This window comes from Peromyscus californicus, unplaced genomic scaffold, assembly GCF_007827085.1.
Source record: "Peromyscus californicus insignis strain IS unplaced genomic scaffold, ASM782708v3 Scaffold_7__1_contigs__length_154581171, whole genome shotgun sequence".
Taxonomy (NCBI): Eukaryota; Metazoa; Chordata; class Mammalia; order Rodentia; family Cricetidae; genus Peromyscus; species Peromyscus californicus.
In genome coordinates, this window is record NW_026294595.1 from 64,039,810 (window position 1) to 64,056,752 (window position 16,943).

At 35.3% G+C, this 16,943-nt stretch overlaps 2 protein-coding genes across 2 annotated transcripts; both read right to left on the bottom strand.

Moving 5' to 3' along the window:
* Positions 1–1,320: 1,320 nt before the first annotated feature.
* Positions 1,321–2,262, bottom strand: LOC128101673 (olfactory receptor 5D18). Its single transcript, XM_052724991.1, has one exon. It carries the CDS (start codon positions 2,260–2,262, stop codon positions 1,321–1,323), a length of 942 nt encoding a protein of 313 aa, XP_052580951.1.
* A 12,925-nt stretch (positions 2,263–15,187) lies between these two features.
* LOC128100908 (olfactory receptor 5D14-like) lies at positions 15,188–16,132 on the bottom strand. The gene has a single exon (XM_052723647.1). The coding sequence runs from the start codon at positions 16,130–16,132 to the stop codon at positions 15,188–15,190; it is 945 nt and encodes a 314-aa protein (XP_052579607.1).
* Positions 16,133–16,943: the final 811 nt, after the last annotated feature.

Sequence of the window (16,943 nt, forward strand, 5' to 3'; positions counted from 1 at the left end):
CAAACAACTGTTTACTTTTCTTTATAAATCTTGAAGGGGTCTTCCAGAATCTTCTAAGTTTCTGCTTCAGTGATATTTGACAATTTATTTACTATTTGAGTCTCATGAATCTCCCCCTCCATTCTGGGAGAGATATTTGAAATCAGAATAAACTGCTATACAACATTATCCCATTCTAGAAGCTATTCTTCTGTTTATTTCCTTTATTAAACAAGTGGTGCTGTGTGAATTATTCCCAATATGAGAGGGACATAAGCTCTTGCATTCACAGCAACTATAGTTAATGTCATAAGACTCACACAAGATCAAAGTAATTAACACTTAAACATGGATGTGGTAGGAGCATGAAAAGACTCTTAACTGGCAAGCTATTAGAGGTTAATGGTTCCTGGGAGAGGAAAAGTGTAATTTTTCTTCGAGTGTATGGCTCCTGGTACATTGCTTATGCTCCAGTTGGATGGCATTGATCCACCAGAATATAAGAGTACTAATTGTGCTCAATGGTCTTTACAAAAGGAAGAGGGAGCATGAAATTGTGGGGTGCTGTTTTGGGGTACCCTAGGGGGAGTTAGAGGTGGGGTCCTGGAGTGGATATGTTCAAAATACACTGCATACTTCTATGAAATTTTCAATGAAGAAATAACAAATATTTTTAAAGGGTAATTGATATTTTGACATCACATGTGAAATAAATAGATGCTTTTTAGAAGTTACTTTTCACTTTTGATCCATACTTCTGTGCAGATTATAAGGTATCTTCTATTGGTTCATGTAAATGTTGGATAAATCATATATTTTACCTGAAACTTCTATTATTACTTCAGAGTGAATGCATTAAACATCATCCTTCTAGCTCTTTTCAGATCTGTAATATTTTCTAATCAATTGCCTTTACATACTGACTGAAGTAACAAAAACCAAGAAATTAAAAATTCTTAACCAAGGGCCGGGCGGTGGTGGCGCATGCCTTTAATCCCAGCACTCGGGAGGCAGAGCCAGGCGGATCTCTCTGAGTTCGAGGCCAGCCTGGGCTACCAAGTGAGTTCCAGGAAAAGGCACAAAGCTTCACAGAGAAACCCTGTCTTGGAAAAAAAAATCTTAACCAAATATGTTATTAAATAGCACACTTCAACCTATTGCAATAAAAGGACAGACTTCTTTCATTTTTCATAAAACAAAAGGCAAAAGTCAAATTTATTGTCTTGGAATAAAACTTAATTTCCACCCCAGTATGTAATATTAATTATATTAATTTTAATAGAATCCATTCGGTCAACCTTAATAGACACACTTTACATAAAGGACACAGACATATTATGCTTAAGAAGAAAAGACTTTGGTGTCTATTATTTTTCTAACTGTGTCCTTGACATCCTTATTTCTCAGACTGTAGATTAGGGGATTCAGCATGGGGATCACCACTGTGTAAAACACAGAGGCCACTTTGACAGTGTGCCTAGAGTTCTTGGAGTTGGGCACACAGTAGAGGAATAAGATTGTGCCATGAAAGATGGTTATGGCTGTCAGATGGGAAGCACAAGTGGAGAAGGCTTTGCGGTGTCCACTGGCTGAATGCATCTTCAGAATGGTAACAACAATGAGCACATAGGACAAGAGAATGATAAGGAGTGTGCTGACCTCATTAAAAGTGGCAAAGATGAAAAGCAACAGTTGACTGACAGATGTGTCAGAGCATGAAAGTGAAAGGAGAGAGGAGAACTCACAGAAAAAGTGGTTGATCGTGTTGAAACCATGAAAAGATAAATTCAAAGCAGAACAGGTTAGTATCAAGGAACATACTAATCCCCAAGCATAGGATCCTAAGACCAGCATGGCACAGAGCCTCTGAGACATAGCGACTGTGTAGAGTAGAGGGTTACAGATAGCCACAAACCTGTCATAAGCCATAACTCCTAATAAAAAAGATTCAGTTACCACAAAAGTACAGAAAAGAAAGAATTGCACCAAACATCCTAAAAATGATATGGTTCTGTCTACTATAACTAGATTTACCAGCATCTTTGGAGCAACAATAGATGAATAGCAGAAATCCACAAAGGAGAGGTGACTGAGAAAGAAGTACATGGGGGTGTGCAATTTGGGGTTAATTCTGATGATGATGATCATGCCAATATTGCCTACAACAGCGATGCTGTAGATGGTGAGAAACACCAAGAAGAGAGGGACTTTCAGTTCTGGGTAATCTGAGAAGCCCAAGAGGGTGAAAATGGCCCCGCTGTTATTTCCATCTGACAGAGACATCACTTCTCTTTGTAAGAATCTAGAATACCTAGGAAGTAAAAATAGACATAGCCAGCTCGTTTCACACTCTTCACAAAGCTTGGACAATAAAGCATAATATCTTTCAAAGTTAGTGTACCTATAAAAAAAGCTTGTGTATATTATTAAAATATCATAACCATTTGAAAGATACTAAATAATGAAAATTAATTATTGAATAGAGTCTTAGCCTCTCAAATAAAAGAAAATCACAAGTAAGTAAATTGAGAGATGTAGATAGATTTGAGACTATTTCAAATCAAATATTTACATGCAACTTTCAGAGGTATTGGATTGTTTCAGATTCACAGGAAGTAAGCCTAAAATCACATCCTGACTGGCTAGCTCAGTCTTATTATCAGTAACAAAAAACTCAGGAATATATAAAGGAATTAAGTTACACATCCTGTGTTACAATATTTGAAATATCAACAGTTCTCACATCTCACCTTGAACTGTTGTCTATTTGTTTGTTTTCTCAATAATTGAATACATTTTTTTCTCATTCAAATAAAGAGAATCTTATTTTTTTCAGAAATCACATTACAAGACTTTCACTTGATTGGTTAGAGTTACTCCACAATATTTTATATTATTTGAGGGTATTGTGAAAGATGTTGCTTTCTTGATTTTTTTCTCAATCCATTTGTCATATGTATATAGGAGAGTTATTGTTTTTGTGAATTAATTTTGTATCTATCAACTTTGCTGAAAGTTTGTATCAGCTGTAGGAGTTTGGGTCACTTATGTATGTTATCATATCACCTGCAAATAAAGATACTTTGACCTCTTCCTTTCCTATTTGTACCTCCTTGATCTTCTTCAGCTCTTTTATTGCATTAGCTAACACTTCAAGTCCTACATTGAGTAGTCATGGAGAGAGTGGACAATCTTTTCTTGCTACTGATTTTGGTGGAATTGCTTTGATTTACTTTCAATTTAAGTTATATTGGGCTTAATGTAAACTGTCTTTATTCTGTTGAGATATATCCTTTGTATCTCAAATATCTCTAGAACTTTTATCATGAATGGGCATTGGATTTTTTCAAAGGCTTTTTTCTGCCTCCGATTCTAATGAGAGAGAGAAAGGAAGCAGATTCAGATTGGTGGAGGGGAGAGTACAGGAACTGTGTTAGTAGAGGCAGAGGAAAACAAAATCAGGATATACTGTGTGAGAAAAAAATCTGTTTTCAATTTAAAAAAATTAGAATGAAATCCAGATATATGACTCCCAGATTAAAAGTAGGAGTTGAAATTTTTAAAAGTACTTTTATAAAAATGAAGCAAAATCATGTTCCTATTGCAAATAAAGTCAGAGTATGCACTGAAAAAAATTACAGAAAGTTAAATGGTTTCAGAAGGGGAATGGAACTGGGGGATGTGAGCATGCAGCAAATATGATCAAAATATAATGTATGGAATTCTCAAAGGACTCTTGACTTACCAGATGTTCATAATATCTTGGTTAATTTTTCAAAGGAACTCACATTTTCTGTTTATTTAGTTAATGGAGCTTTTGTCTTTATTATTTTTTAATTTATTAAATACCTGGTGATGATTTCTGTCTTTTGAAAAAAGATAAACTCTTTCTTGCTGTGTTAATTTTATTCTTTGTAATCTTAATCAATACCCTCCTTTTTAATGTTTTGATTAGTTGACAATGTTTATTTATCTGAGAATTTGTCCTTGAATTACATTCAAAATCTTATAAAAATGATAATCTCAAGTTCTCACAGCTATTCTTTTTTCCCGCCCAAGGCACCATCTTTCATAGGATTCTTAAAGTACTTACCTAGGCCAGGGACCCTAAAGCGAAGCTTCACAGAAAGAGTGCGCCCTGAGACACTGGCTCATTCACATTTTTTTAAAGAATATTCTCCTCAGAAATACTGAATTTGCATTGATATTAACATCTGGAATTTAGAAACTAACTTGCTAAGGACAAAGGCAGGGCCTTTCCTTTTAGAGAGTAGCAGCTGGATTCTTGTATTTATTGTTACAACCTTAGAGATAGATACCTTTAGAGACTATTACTAAATTCTCTTGAGATCATAAATTAAACAATTATAATTAATCACTTCAATGTGATATAATTGTGAAAGCAAATTACATCATAACTGGGGACAGTTCATAAGTAAATTGTAATATGAACATTGATATATATGTATATAATTGATATATGTATATTATATACACATAAATAACTCACATATTTTCCACAGCCAAAGAATGACTTCCTAAGGGTTCTTCTATTATGAGATATGACATATTGTAGAACTCAACAGTATTACACAGTGTTTTAATCTTTTTACAAGGCATGATGCTCTCTTTCCATAGGATGCTGACTATATCTGGGATAGATGAATACCCCAGGTCACTATGGTTCTCAGGTCATTGTGGATCTCAGGTCATTATGGTTCATTAAAGATGAAAGAAAACTTTATAAATGTAAACCTCAAATAAAGAAAAGATTTAGTTCCTGTGTTCTTCATAGTAGATGCTTCCTTTCTCAATAATGACTCTTCTGAGCCATTCAATTAATCTTAAGCCCTTTTGTTTCTCACAAAATTAGCATTTTGGGGGATATGGTCTCTCATGCTTCAGTACTTAGAATCCAGCCCATCTTCTACGGAGCCCATGAAACTGAAGGTACTGCTGTACATAGTGTAGACATTACTGAACATAGTTGAAACATGGGTCTTAAATTTATTTTCATTGTACTTATTGTATAGTTTGTTTCACCTTGCACAATAAAATGTGCACAAAAGCATGAATTTCATTGTTTAGTTCATCAATATCTTCAAAGTTCCTGCATGAATTACTATGCCATAAATATTTATTGAATGTTGAATACAATTTTTCATGTTACTGGAATAAAACAAAATTCACCAATTATTAATATTTTGGTTGTTTCTTCATGAAATGACAATTTAATATCAATATATCATATGCCAATTAAAAGTATCCATTTAAACATAAACAAAATTACTCTATACTACTAATTTTCTTTCTGTTGTCAAGTCATGGGCTTTTTAAGAATGAAGTACATCTGCTAAAACTACTTACAAATGTAAACCAACATCTCAATTACTCCCTTTAGAAAATTGTAAGAATGTTTCCATCTAATTTTATCATGTTTTTTTATTGGGCAAACTTTTTGAAAGTTGGTTATATAACATACTCTTGATAAGGAATTATTACAGACATATATTCAATATATCTGAGTTTTCTACTTATATGAGCATCATCATTAATTACAGATTACTGTAAGTGTATGAATCAACAATTAGAAATATAAAAGTTGCCAAATATTGCTTTCCAGTGGAGAAATTCAGGATAATGAGTTAAATATAAGAGAAAGATACATAAATAAAGATACTTACTCATTTATTACACAATCATCTGTGACAGTTTCATCATGAGTACTACACTGTATTTAATAGAACACAGGGAGGAAAAATCTCTTTATTGATCGAATCTGTATATACAAGATGATTTTTAAAAGTAAACATAGAATTATATTCTGAGAATGCTGCAAGGAATGTTATTACAAATGTTATTTTTAGAAAAGAAGTCAGACAAGGGCACAGTAAATTACATTTATGAAGTAAGAAATGAGTTATTCAAATAGTTATAAAATGTGTTGCATTTTTTTTTTTTTGCAATGTACAAGCACATTTGTTCTAAAATACTTTCATAGTGCTGGAAGGTTCTACATGACTACTAAGGAGGAAGAGATGTCTGTGGTCCTATACAGCACCATACTCTGCGCCCGACAATACTGACCTGCCAGGAAAGTGTGCTCACTGGTGCAATAATGGCAGGGTGGCTATGGGAGTAACTATGTATTTCCAATTGAATGTTAACTCAGCTGTGCATGCATGAATAGTACAAGTAAAACTTTTCAAAAACTGGTGAATGGTGAGATCATAGGCCCCTGTGGGGAGTCTACTGGTTACAATAAAGGGTCAATGTTGTCAAACTGCCTTCTTAAAATTTATGTTTATACACATAATTTGCTGTGCTCTTAACCTTGCTCAGATAATTGGCAGTTATAGCAGCAAAATCAAAGAAAATCACTTTTTCTGTTGGGATTTAGCTACTGGTAGGTTTTTCATTTCCTACCCAATGAATCCTTTGCCCTTTATTTTATATTAATATTAATTTAACTCAGTGAGCTATTAATAATTTTTAAAGATATGAATTTTTGATGGATAAAGTTTGATAAGCTCTGTAGGAATTAAAAGGATGTAGCAGGGAAGAGATACTATCCAAACACATTTTGTACATGCAAAAATGTACACAGAAGCTGTGTGTTGTAGTCTGATTATCCTTTGCTTTCCATCTAGTATTTACTTATGAGTGAGTATATACCATGTTTGTCTTTCTGTGTTACCTCACTCGGGATGATATTTTCTAGTTCCATCCATTTGCCTGCAAATTTCATGGTGTCATTGTTTTTTACTGCTGAGTAGTACTCCATCATGTATATGTACCTCATTTTCTTTATCCATTCTTCAGTTGAGGGGCATCTAGGTTGTTTCCAGGTTCTGACTATAATGAACAATGGTGCTATGAACATAGTTGAGCAAGTATCTTTATGGTATGATTGAGTATTCCTTGGGTATATGCCCAAGAGTGCTATAATTGGTTCTTGAGGTAGACTGATTCTCAATTTTCTGAGAAACTGTCATACTTATTTCCAAAGTGGTTGTATAAGTTTGCACTCCCACCCTCAGTGAAGGAGTGTTCCCATTGCTCCATGTCCTCTCCAACAAGACCCTAAGAGGGATACATGGTTTGCCCTGGGAAGGGGAAATAGATGAGATCTCCATGAGTAAACTGGGAGTGAGGGGGGTCAATAGAGGGTAGAGGATGGGCGATGAGAACATAAGGGAATGGAATGGTCAAGCTGGAACAGAGACATAGTGGGAGAGCAATGAAAGAGATATCTTGATAGAGGGAGACATGATAGGGATAGAAAGAAACCTGGTGCTACAGAAGTTCCCAGGAATTCACAAAGATGACCCCAGATTAGACTAGTAGCAATAGTGGAGAGGGTACCTGAACTAGCCTAACCTAGTAATCAGATTGGTAAAATCTATAACTGTCATCATAGAGCCTTCATCCAGTAACTGAAAGAAGCAGTTTAGAGATCCACAGCCAAGCACTAGGCTGAGCTCCAGGAGTCTAGTCGAAGAGAGGGAAAAATGATTGTATGAGCAAGGGGTATCAAGAACAAGTTGGGGAAATTTACAGAGACAATCGAATCAAGCTAGTGGGAACTCATGAACTTTAGAGCAACACCTGTGAAGCCTGCATGAGACTGGATTAGAACCTCTGCATAAGCAAGACCCTTGTGTAGCTTGGTCTGTTTAAGGGGCCCCTGGCAGTTGGATCAGGATCTATCCCTTGTGCATGAGCTGGCTTATTTTGAGCCCATTACCTATGGTGGAACACCTTGCACAGTCTTGATGCAGGGGAGGGGCTTGGGCCTGCCTCAACTGAATGTACCAGGCTGTGTTGACTCCCCATGGGAGGACTTGCCATTTCAGGGGAGGGGGGTAGATTATGGGAAAAGACTGGGGGACAGGAGGAGATAAGAGAGGGACATCTGTGGTTGGTGTTTAAAATGAATAAAAACTCCAGGCTGAGCTCTAGGAGTCCAGTCAATGAGAAAGAAGAGGGATTCTATGAGCAAGGGACATCAAGATCATGATGGGGAAACGTACAGAGACAACAAAAACCAAACCAGTGGGAACTCATGAACTGTGGATCAATAGCTGTGGATCACCCATGGGACTGGACTAGGTCCTCTGCATAGGCGAGGCAGTTGTTTAGCTTGAACTGTTTAAGGGGCCCCTATTGGTGAAATTATTAAGGCCATTCCACATAGTTAAAAGGAGATTTATTTAATGGCGTAACTTACAAATTAAGGGATAGGTAGGTCGCGGGGTATGAGGAAGGTGTATCGCAGTCCAGCGGTGTTCTCTGGAGCTCTGCTTGGCCCACCTCTACCGTCGAGGGTCCCCGAACCAAGAGAGCACGCTGGCCCATCCAGATCTCCGGTCTCCAGGTGCCTCCCTTGGCCCCACCTTGTAGGTGTGACAGTTGCCGAAGTCTCAATGGGGGTTGGACTTCCACATCAAAGCTGGAATGGCTACCCTAGCAATGGGATCTGTCCCTGGTTCATGAGTTGGCGTTTTGGAGACCAGTGTCTGTGGTGGGACACCTTACACACCCTTGGTGCAGGGGGAGAGCTTGGACCTGCCTCAGCTGAATGTACCAGGCTCTGCTAAATCCCCATGGGAGACCTTGCCTTGGAGGAGGTGGGAATGGGGGATGGGTTGGGGGTAAGGATGGGGGAAAGAAGAGAGAGGAGAGGGGGATATTTGGTTGGTATGTAAAGTGAATAGGAAATTTCTTAATAATGATTAAAAAATTTCTTAATAAAAATAAAGTTCAGAGAATAAATATTATATTTTTAAAAAAGGTTATCTGCTATGAAGGCTAGCAACTTTGCACTATACGAGTGTATTATGTACTTTCTAATGACATTTGCAAGAATATTACAAGAATAGTAGTAGGTGACATTAGTTATGGTAAAAATAAATAATGAAAATCTATGTGGATGTATCTATACCCATTTTAAACCAGTTTTTATGGTAGTAGTAAGTTGGTATTACTTAATATTATAAAACTATGGAACAATATTTTTAAAGTTTAAGTTAATTTATTTTTAGTTCAGTTTATTCCTTGACAATTTTCTCCTTTTACATATTGAGTTTTGATCATTTTCTCCCCATTTCACCCTGTCTCATTACTCCTTTTATGCTAAAACCTTTCTTCTTACTGCACTTTCTTAAGAAAGTACAAATAGAGGTTAGAGAGGTGGTTTAGCAGTTATGAGCACTTAACTGCTCTTCCAGAGAACTTAGGTTCCTTTCCCATCACCCCCATGGCAGCTCTCAACTGTCTGTTACCCCAGTACCAGAGAACCCAATGTCTTCTTCTGACTGCCGAGTACTCCAGGGATGCACATGATGTGCACACATATCCAATAAAATAAATAAATCTCAAAAACAGAAAATTATGTGTAAATACATTCAGATTTACTGAAAACAAATCTGTAACGACAAAACCAGCAGAAAAAATCTTAATGTTATTATATATCTTTATTTGTTTAAGTATTCCATTGAAATGCCTTTGATAATATGTTCAAGATAGCAAGCTTTAAAACAAATGAGCCTATGAATTATTCTCAGACAATAGTGTTTTCACTTTCCAGTGTATTTTTCATCCAAACAATTCTGTGATCGGCCTGTAAAATCAGAATGTCAAGAATTTACTTTGTTCAGAAAACTCAGGGCATTCATTCATAATGACTAGTTCCTGACTTCTGATCCCATTAATTTGGGTCATTGAAAGTAATACCATATTTTTATATTTCTTTCTCGAAATTCATTTGTTAATTGTACTACCATTGATGGTTCATGAAAAGTGTAAACTTTTCTTTTTTTTTTTAACTCAAGATAGGGCTTTGCATTGTAGCCCTGGCTGCCCTGAAACTGACTTGTAGCCCAGACTGCCAGACTGGCCTTGAACTCTGAGATCTGTGCCTATCTCTGCCTCTGGAGTACTGAGATTAAAGATATGCACCTCTACCATCTGCTAAAAGTGTAAAAACTTGTAAAATGAAAATTATTTAAACACTTGATATAAATTGCACTTAATAAAAGCATCATTCTTAGTTTCATTAAATATCTAATCTAAGTTTAAATTTCTGTTCTGTCCCCCAGACATTTTTTTTCCCCCATGTTTGACTTGATCAAGAATCAAGCAAGCTCAACTAGTAACTTACTGTGTTTTCGGCATTTTGTAACAGGTTTGTACATGAGATCAGATGTGTGTTTTGGGGCAAGTTTGGGGATGGAGAGGATGGAACATTTGTAGCTCATTCATACTTGGAATCTGTCTTGCTGATTTATTTGGTATTGGTTTGGCCATTGAAACTGTCATTTATAAGAGATAGTGAGATAAAATATTTTAAAATTTGAGTTAATTTCTAAATTTCTGTTTGGCAAGAGACCTTCACAACTGGCTCTATCAGTCACCACCAACTGGAGGCAAATGGAAATTAGTATTTCATGATCCATTCTGATCTGTTTATTCGGGTACTGCCAAGACTGCTTATTTTATTTTCAAATTATCCATCAATCTGTTATCAAATGATTTTAATACACACAGAGATTATTATTACAATTCATTATTTGAAATTCAAAATTGTTCTTTCTAATTTGGTTCTATATTATGTGTACTCACTGCTTCTGAACTTCATATTCTCATTCACTATGATCAATTAAAAGGGAAAATATTTGTGTTCTTTATTTTCATAACAATGATCAGTACACAAAAGCATTTAGTAGTAACAAGAGGTTTATTTATTCATACCTTTATTTAGCATGTTTATATGAAATAAAGTTGAACATATTGTGCCTTTAAATCAGCTACAGTGAATATTCATCTTTATATAAATTTCTATCTGAAAGCTAAATAAAGCCATTTAAAATATCTCTTTCATCTCTTTGATAATATGTTACTAGCTGCTGGGCCTTAAACTAACCAAGATTCATCTTTAATCATCTAGACTTGAACATCAGTCATTATCCCAAGGACTTTGAGTTCTGTTTCAGAGGAAAACATTGTATGTTGTGGAGTAAACTTTTCGTACACTGTGAAGAAGTGTCACTCTGGCTTAATAAAAAGATAAATGGCCAATAGCTAGGCATGATTTTCAGGTCAGAGAGAACACAGGGAAGAAGAAGGACAGATTTGCGAGGAGACTCCAGGACTCAGAGGAAGCAGCATGGGCAGTGCAGTGTAATAAAGCCATGAGGAAGAAAGCAAATTAATAGAAACGAGTTAATTTAAGAGTTAGTTAGAAATAGGCCTAGTCTATTGGCTGAGCTCTCAAAATAGTAAGTTTCCAAGTCATTTATTTGGGAGCTGGCTAGTGGGACTGAAAAAGACTACTAACATTGGTAATTTACAGAATATTTAGATATTAAAGTCATTCATTTCTACTTTTTAATTGATACTTATTCATGGGGACATTTGTTTTTCAAAGAAATTCCTAAATCAAGTTGAGATTAAATTATTTGTGATTAAATTCTCCAAGTTTTGAATCCTAACACTTCTCTCACATTCTTGAAACTCTGGCTTATAATTATTTATTTATTTACGTATTTCATGAAATGTTATTCCATATTTTCTTTCTTGCTTTTTGAATTATAATTTCCACTATTTGACATATTCGTTAATACTACAATCTGTCTTCCAAATCTTGTTTTTACTCATTTAAGAATGCAACTGATGTCTCCTTGAGAATTGGCTCAGTTGTTATGAACAGTTTTTTCCCATAGGACCTGAGGTAAGGTCCCAGATCTCATATGATGCTTCACAATCATATGTAATTTCTGTCTGTTTCCCCCAGCACCAAGAATACACATGGTACACAGGCAAGTAACACACTCATACACATAAAATAAAATAGCAAAATAAATATTTTTAAATGCACCTGGAAACACAAAACCAATATTTAAACATTTTCATATTTCATTATTCCTTGATAGTAAACAAATGTTACTCATTTATTTCTTTTTATTTCTTTTTTAAATATTTTATTAAGAGATTTTCTACTCATTTTACATACCAACCACATATTCCCCTGTCCTCCGTCCTCCCACCCCCCAGCTTTCCCCTCCAACCCACCCCCGCATTTATTGAATTCCATCCACCTTGTTGCTATTACACATTATGCTAGTAGATTTTTATCTGTAAATTGTTACTTTGGCCTGGGATTAATTCATAGGATTGTGATTTTTGAATGTAAGTTCCAATATGAATTCAAATAGTGTAATGTAAATAGTGGATCTTGTTATCTCACTGATAGAATGCATTAAAATATCAGTTTCTTTACCACTTCACCTAATGCTGTTGTCTTAGTTATTTTTCTATTTCAATGATAAAAGACTATGACCACAGTAACTTAGAAAAGAAAGTGTTTATTGGGGTTGCATGGTATTAGAAGGTTAGAGTTCATGACCATCATGGTGAGAAACATGACAGCAGAGAGACAGGCATGGTACTAGAGAAGTAGCTGAGAGCTCACATTTGATCCACAAGCAGGAAGGAGAGAGAGAGAGAGAGAGAGAGAGAGAGAGAGAGAGAGAGAGAGAGAGACATAGACAGAGAGAGACAGAGACAGAGCCAGACAGAGAGACAGAGACAGACAGAGATGGAGAAAGAGATGGAGACAGAGAGACAGAGACAGAGACACAGAGACAGAGAAACTAGAATTTGTATAGGCTTTTGAAACCTCAAAGCTCACTCCCAGTTGCACACCTCCTCCAGCAAAACCACACCCCATAATTCTTCCTCAACAGTTCCACTAACTGAGCACTAAATATTCAAACATATGGGCCTATGAGTGCCATTATGCCAGGACCACAGCTGTGTCAATAAACTTTTGGTTTCCTACCTTTCTTACAGATAAGAAATGATAATAGAGATCAGTTTTTACTCCATTTTTGTTAGGAGAAAAAAAATCTTTTTAAAAGGTTATTGTAGTTTTCATACAAACTAAGTATATCTTATATCAGTTTTTCTATGTAAGTGACATTTTCTCAGTATTAATTATCTATCTTAATTTTCAAGGACATTGTCTGTTTTCATGAAATTTAAAGCTTAAGCTTTAGAATTCATTCTTTGTTTTTTTTAATTGGAAAAAGAGAAATTGCTATTCATTTCAAAAGCATAGAACATAAATAAGTACATTAAATAATTCCATGATCACAAATTCAGCAGAGAAACTGAAATGGATGAATTAAAAATGGAAAGACATAAAACACATTAACAAATGCATTCTGAATCTTCTTGTATCTGCAAACATTCTAGGAATAAAAAAATATAGTATTTTAGTCATGTTTTGGGACCGTTACATTGTTGCAACAATGAAAAAATTTTAATTGAACAAAATTATAGACAAGGCTAAATGCTTATCTAAAGACAGCATAGCTGAGGCACTACTTGACAATCGATATAATTTTACAGGCAATATAACATAAACAGATTAAATAAGAAAGGTAATGAAGTAACAGTCAGTGAAAGGAAATCACATTAATAAAGAGTAGGATCAATTCATGATTAAAAACTCTCAAAAAAGTGAAGACAAGATCCAAAGTCCTGTATCCTAATAATAGATATCTACAAGGAAACTTAAATGCCATTTAGATGAATGTGATGAACAGGATGCTATTTCCCTATGGCAAAGAACAGGGCAGAAAGGACCATTTTCACCACTGCTGTGTAACATTTTTTAAAAGTCTTAGCAATTACAATAAATTCAAGAGAAATAAAATGCTTAGATGGAAAAAAAACTATCTCACTTTACCAGACATTATTTGTATAAGAAATCCAAACACATTATTAAGAAACTGGATATTTTCACAGTCTCACAGTATCTTTCCAACCAAACCTTTAGTAACTGTGATCATTTTAAAATGTTTTTTCAAAGTCATGTAATATTTTTCTCTATAGGAGGTACAGCCTCACTAGAGTCCAACTCAGTGTGGATATCATCTAATATAAATTGTACCTAATTTCAGAGAAACCTTAAGGTAGCCTTAAATAAGATATCAACGCTTGCATTTTCCTTGATGAGCCAACGTTGTACAGGTGAATTTATCTTGTGTGGTAGCAGAAATGGCTTTTCATCAGTCAGTTAAAACACAAGCTGTCTTACTAGTGTCTCCCAAATTCATATGTTGAATCTTTTTGGGAAATAAATAAAAATATTACATAAAATATTTACTTTGTATGGCTATTTCTTCTAAAGTGATGATATTTTTATAAATAGAAATGTTATAATTTATGCTAATTTCTATAGCATTGCCTTATCATTCAAATTCACTTTAATTCATGGGAATTTCACCACCAGATATTTATGTTTCATTCATAAATATTTCATTCATATAAACTATGAAATATAAATATTGAAATATGATCTTAAATATTTCTGCCTAAAATTTTCTTCCTTTATCTTTGTATGAATTACTATAAATTATGCTCCTAGATATTTGACAGCTGATTATTCTGTGAGTGAAACATTTTGCCCAATAACATTCAAGTGCCAACTAGAAATAATAAAATTGATTCATATATTTTTCCTTTATGAAACACAGAATTAATGTCTGGGACCTCTAACACTTAGTGTCTAACAATTGCTTTTTATAAAAGGAGTAGATATTCAATTTGTAGAGTTAAGCTTTTAAGTCATGTCTCCCAAGTCTTCATTTCCTTAGATGCTTGTGTCATTTTCTACAAAAATGTAATTACCATTTTAATGCCAGCCTCTCAACAAAAGGTGACTATAGAGTTCAGTGTTCGCTATATGAACTCCTTGTAGGACACAAGGAATGAATATATGATCTATTGTTACTCATTTGTGTTTTAATAATGTAGTGTAGTAATGTCTTTCTTAACAATGACGGCATTTCTGTGTATTCTAGAGCCAGAAGCTAATTGTGGAGCATGCGACAAAACCAGACAAGTTTTCTGCATAAGTTACAATCATTCTTTCAGAAATATATTCTCCATACAATGCAGCCTGTGGTGCTTTAAGTGTTTTATGGTTTTTTTTATTATTATAGGGTTCAAATAAATGTTGTTCACCAAAATATTTTGTACTTCCTCCAAATAGTAAACATCTTTGGCTTCATCTACTGAGCTGAATTTATCAATCTGTGCTTCATCACAATCTATAGAATTCATGCAAATATGTACCATAGAAGCTAGAAACAGCCATTATTCTAATTTTATATTATTATTGAACACACCTTAAGAGGGTTCAGGGAAGGGGGACCTTTGTGCCCACTAATTTCTGGACAGCCTCCTTAACATCCTTGTTTCTCAGACTGTAGATTAGAGGGTTCAGCATGGGGTTGACAACTGTGTAAAAGATAGATGCCACTTTGACCACCTGCCGGGAGTTTTTGGAGTTGGGTATGCAATACAAGGAAAGTATGGTTCCATGAAATATGGTGATGGCAGTCAGGTGGGAGGCACAGGTAGAGAAGGCTTTGCGACGTCCACTAGTAGATTTGATTTTTAATACTGTCACAAAAATGAACACGTAAGATGTGAGGATGATCAGTAGTGTACTCACTTCATTGAAGGTTGCAAAACAAAAGAGTAGCAGGCTGGGGATGTGTATATCAGAACAAGAGACAGCAATGAGGGCAGTGTATTCACAGAAAAAGTGATTGATGACATTAAATCCTGAAAACTTGAGCTGGAGAGCACAACAGAGGAGAATCAGGGTGGCAAATGTGCCCCAGAGATATGACCCGGTTACGAGCAGGATGCACAACCTCTGTGACATGGCCACAGTATACAGCAAGGGATTACAGATAGCCACAAAGCGATCATAGGCCATCACTGCCAGCAAGTAGGACTCAGTCACCACAGCCACACAGGACAAGAAGTACTGCAACATACAGCTGAAGTAGAGGATAGTTTTATCAGCCAGGACCAAGTTCTCAAGCAGCTTGGGAGTGATGATGGTTGAGTAGCAGAAATCAACAAAAGAAAGGTGGCTGAGGAAGAAGTACATGGGAGTGTGCAACTTGGGGTCGATATTAATAAGCACTATCATCCCAAGGTTTCCCACCACAGTGATGACATACATAAAAAGAAAGACCAGGAATAGGGGAATCTGAAGCTCAGGGTAGTCTGTGAAGCCCAAAAGGGCAAAGATAATCTCCATACTCACATTTCTTTCAGTTGGCACCATAACTCCTGTCAGTGAGCAACCAAGGCAGAAGAGTCTCCTGTTTAATTCAAAATTATGTGAGAAAGGTCAAATAATTCTCAAAGAACAACAAAAAAATGCCACTATAATTTGATTATTTGTTTAAATCTAACATTGAGACTTTTTTTAAATTCTAACAAATAAAAGATTAGAGAAATCTAAGAGAAAAGATATAGTGACACCATTTGGCCATCTTTTGTATTATAGTATCACTGAGGCCTGGGTAGACTCAGAAGTTTAATACTTTCATTATTAGTGGATTGCCAAAGGCTGAGGCAAAATATCTGTATATGTATACACCTCTCTCCTGAATATTTTTGTCTCTGCATTAATTACTTTACATAGAAAGAAAGATCAAGGAGCATCTTAGTTGCAATGTCAGGAGAATATTATTTTTACAGTAGTGAAAGAAATCTGAATAAACTTACTTGCTACAGAGAAAGAGTCACCATGATTCCGGTGTTTTTGTGGATGGAGCACAGCAGGAAGAAAGACTGTATATGTTTACCTCCTAACTCTGGGGACCAAAACTCTAGAGAAAATACAAGAAAATATTCAATATAGGCCTCAGATCAGACAATTAAGATGAATCCATATCTTGTCTTGATGAATCGTTAATAATGAGACTTTCCTTGAAACAACATAGAAAATACTGTGTCATAATGTTCACTCTTAAGCTTTGTTAATATATAATTAAGACATCCTTAGCCAAGGACATTAAAATAACACCCAGACAATGCCTCATCTACTATTAAGCTCAGTAGACCTCTTTGGAATTGGGGAAGAATATATA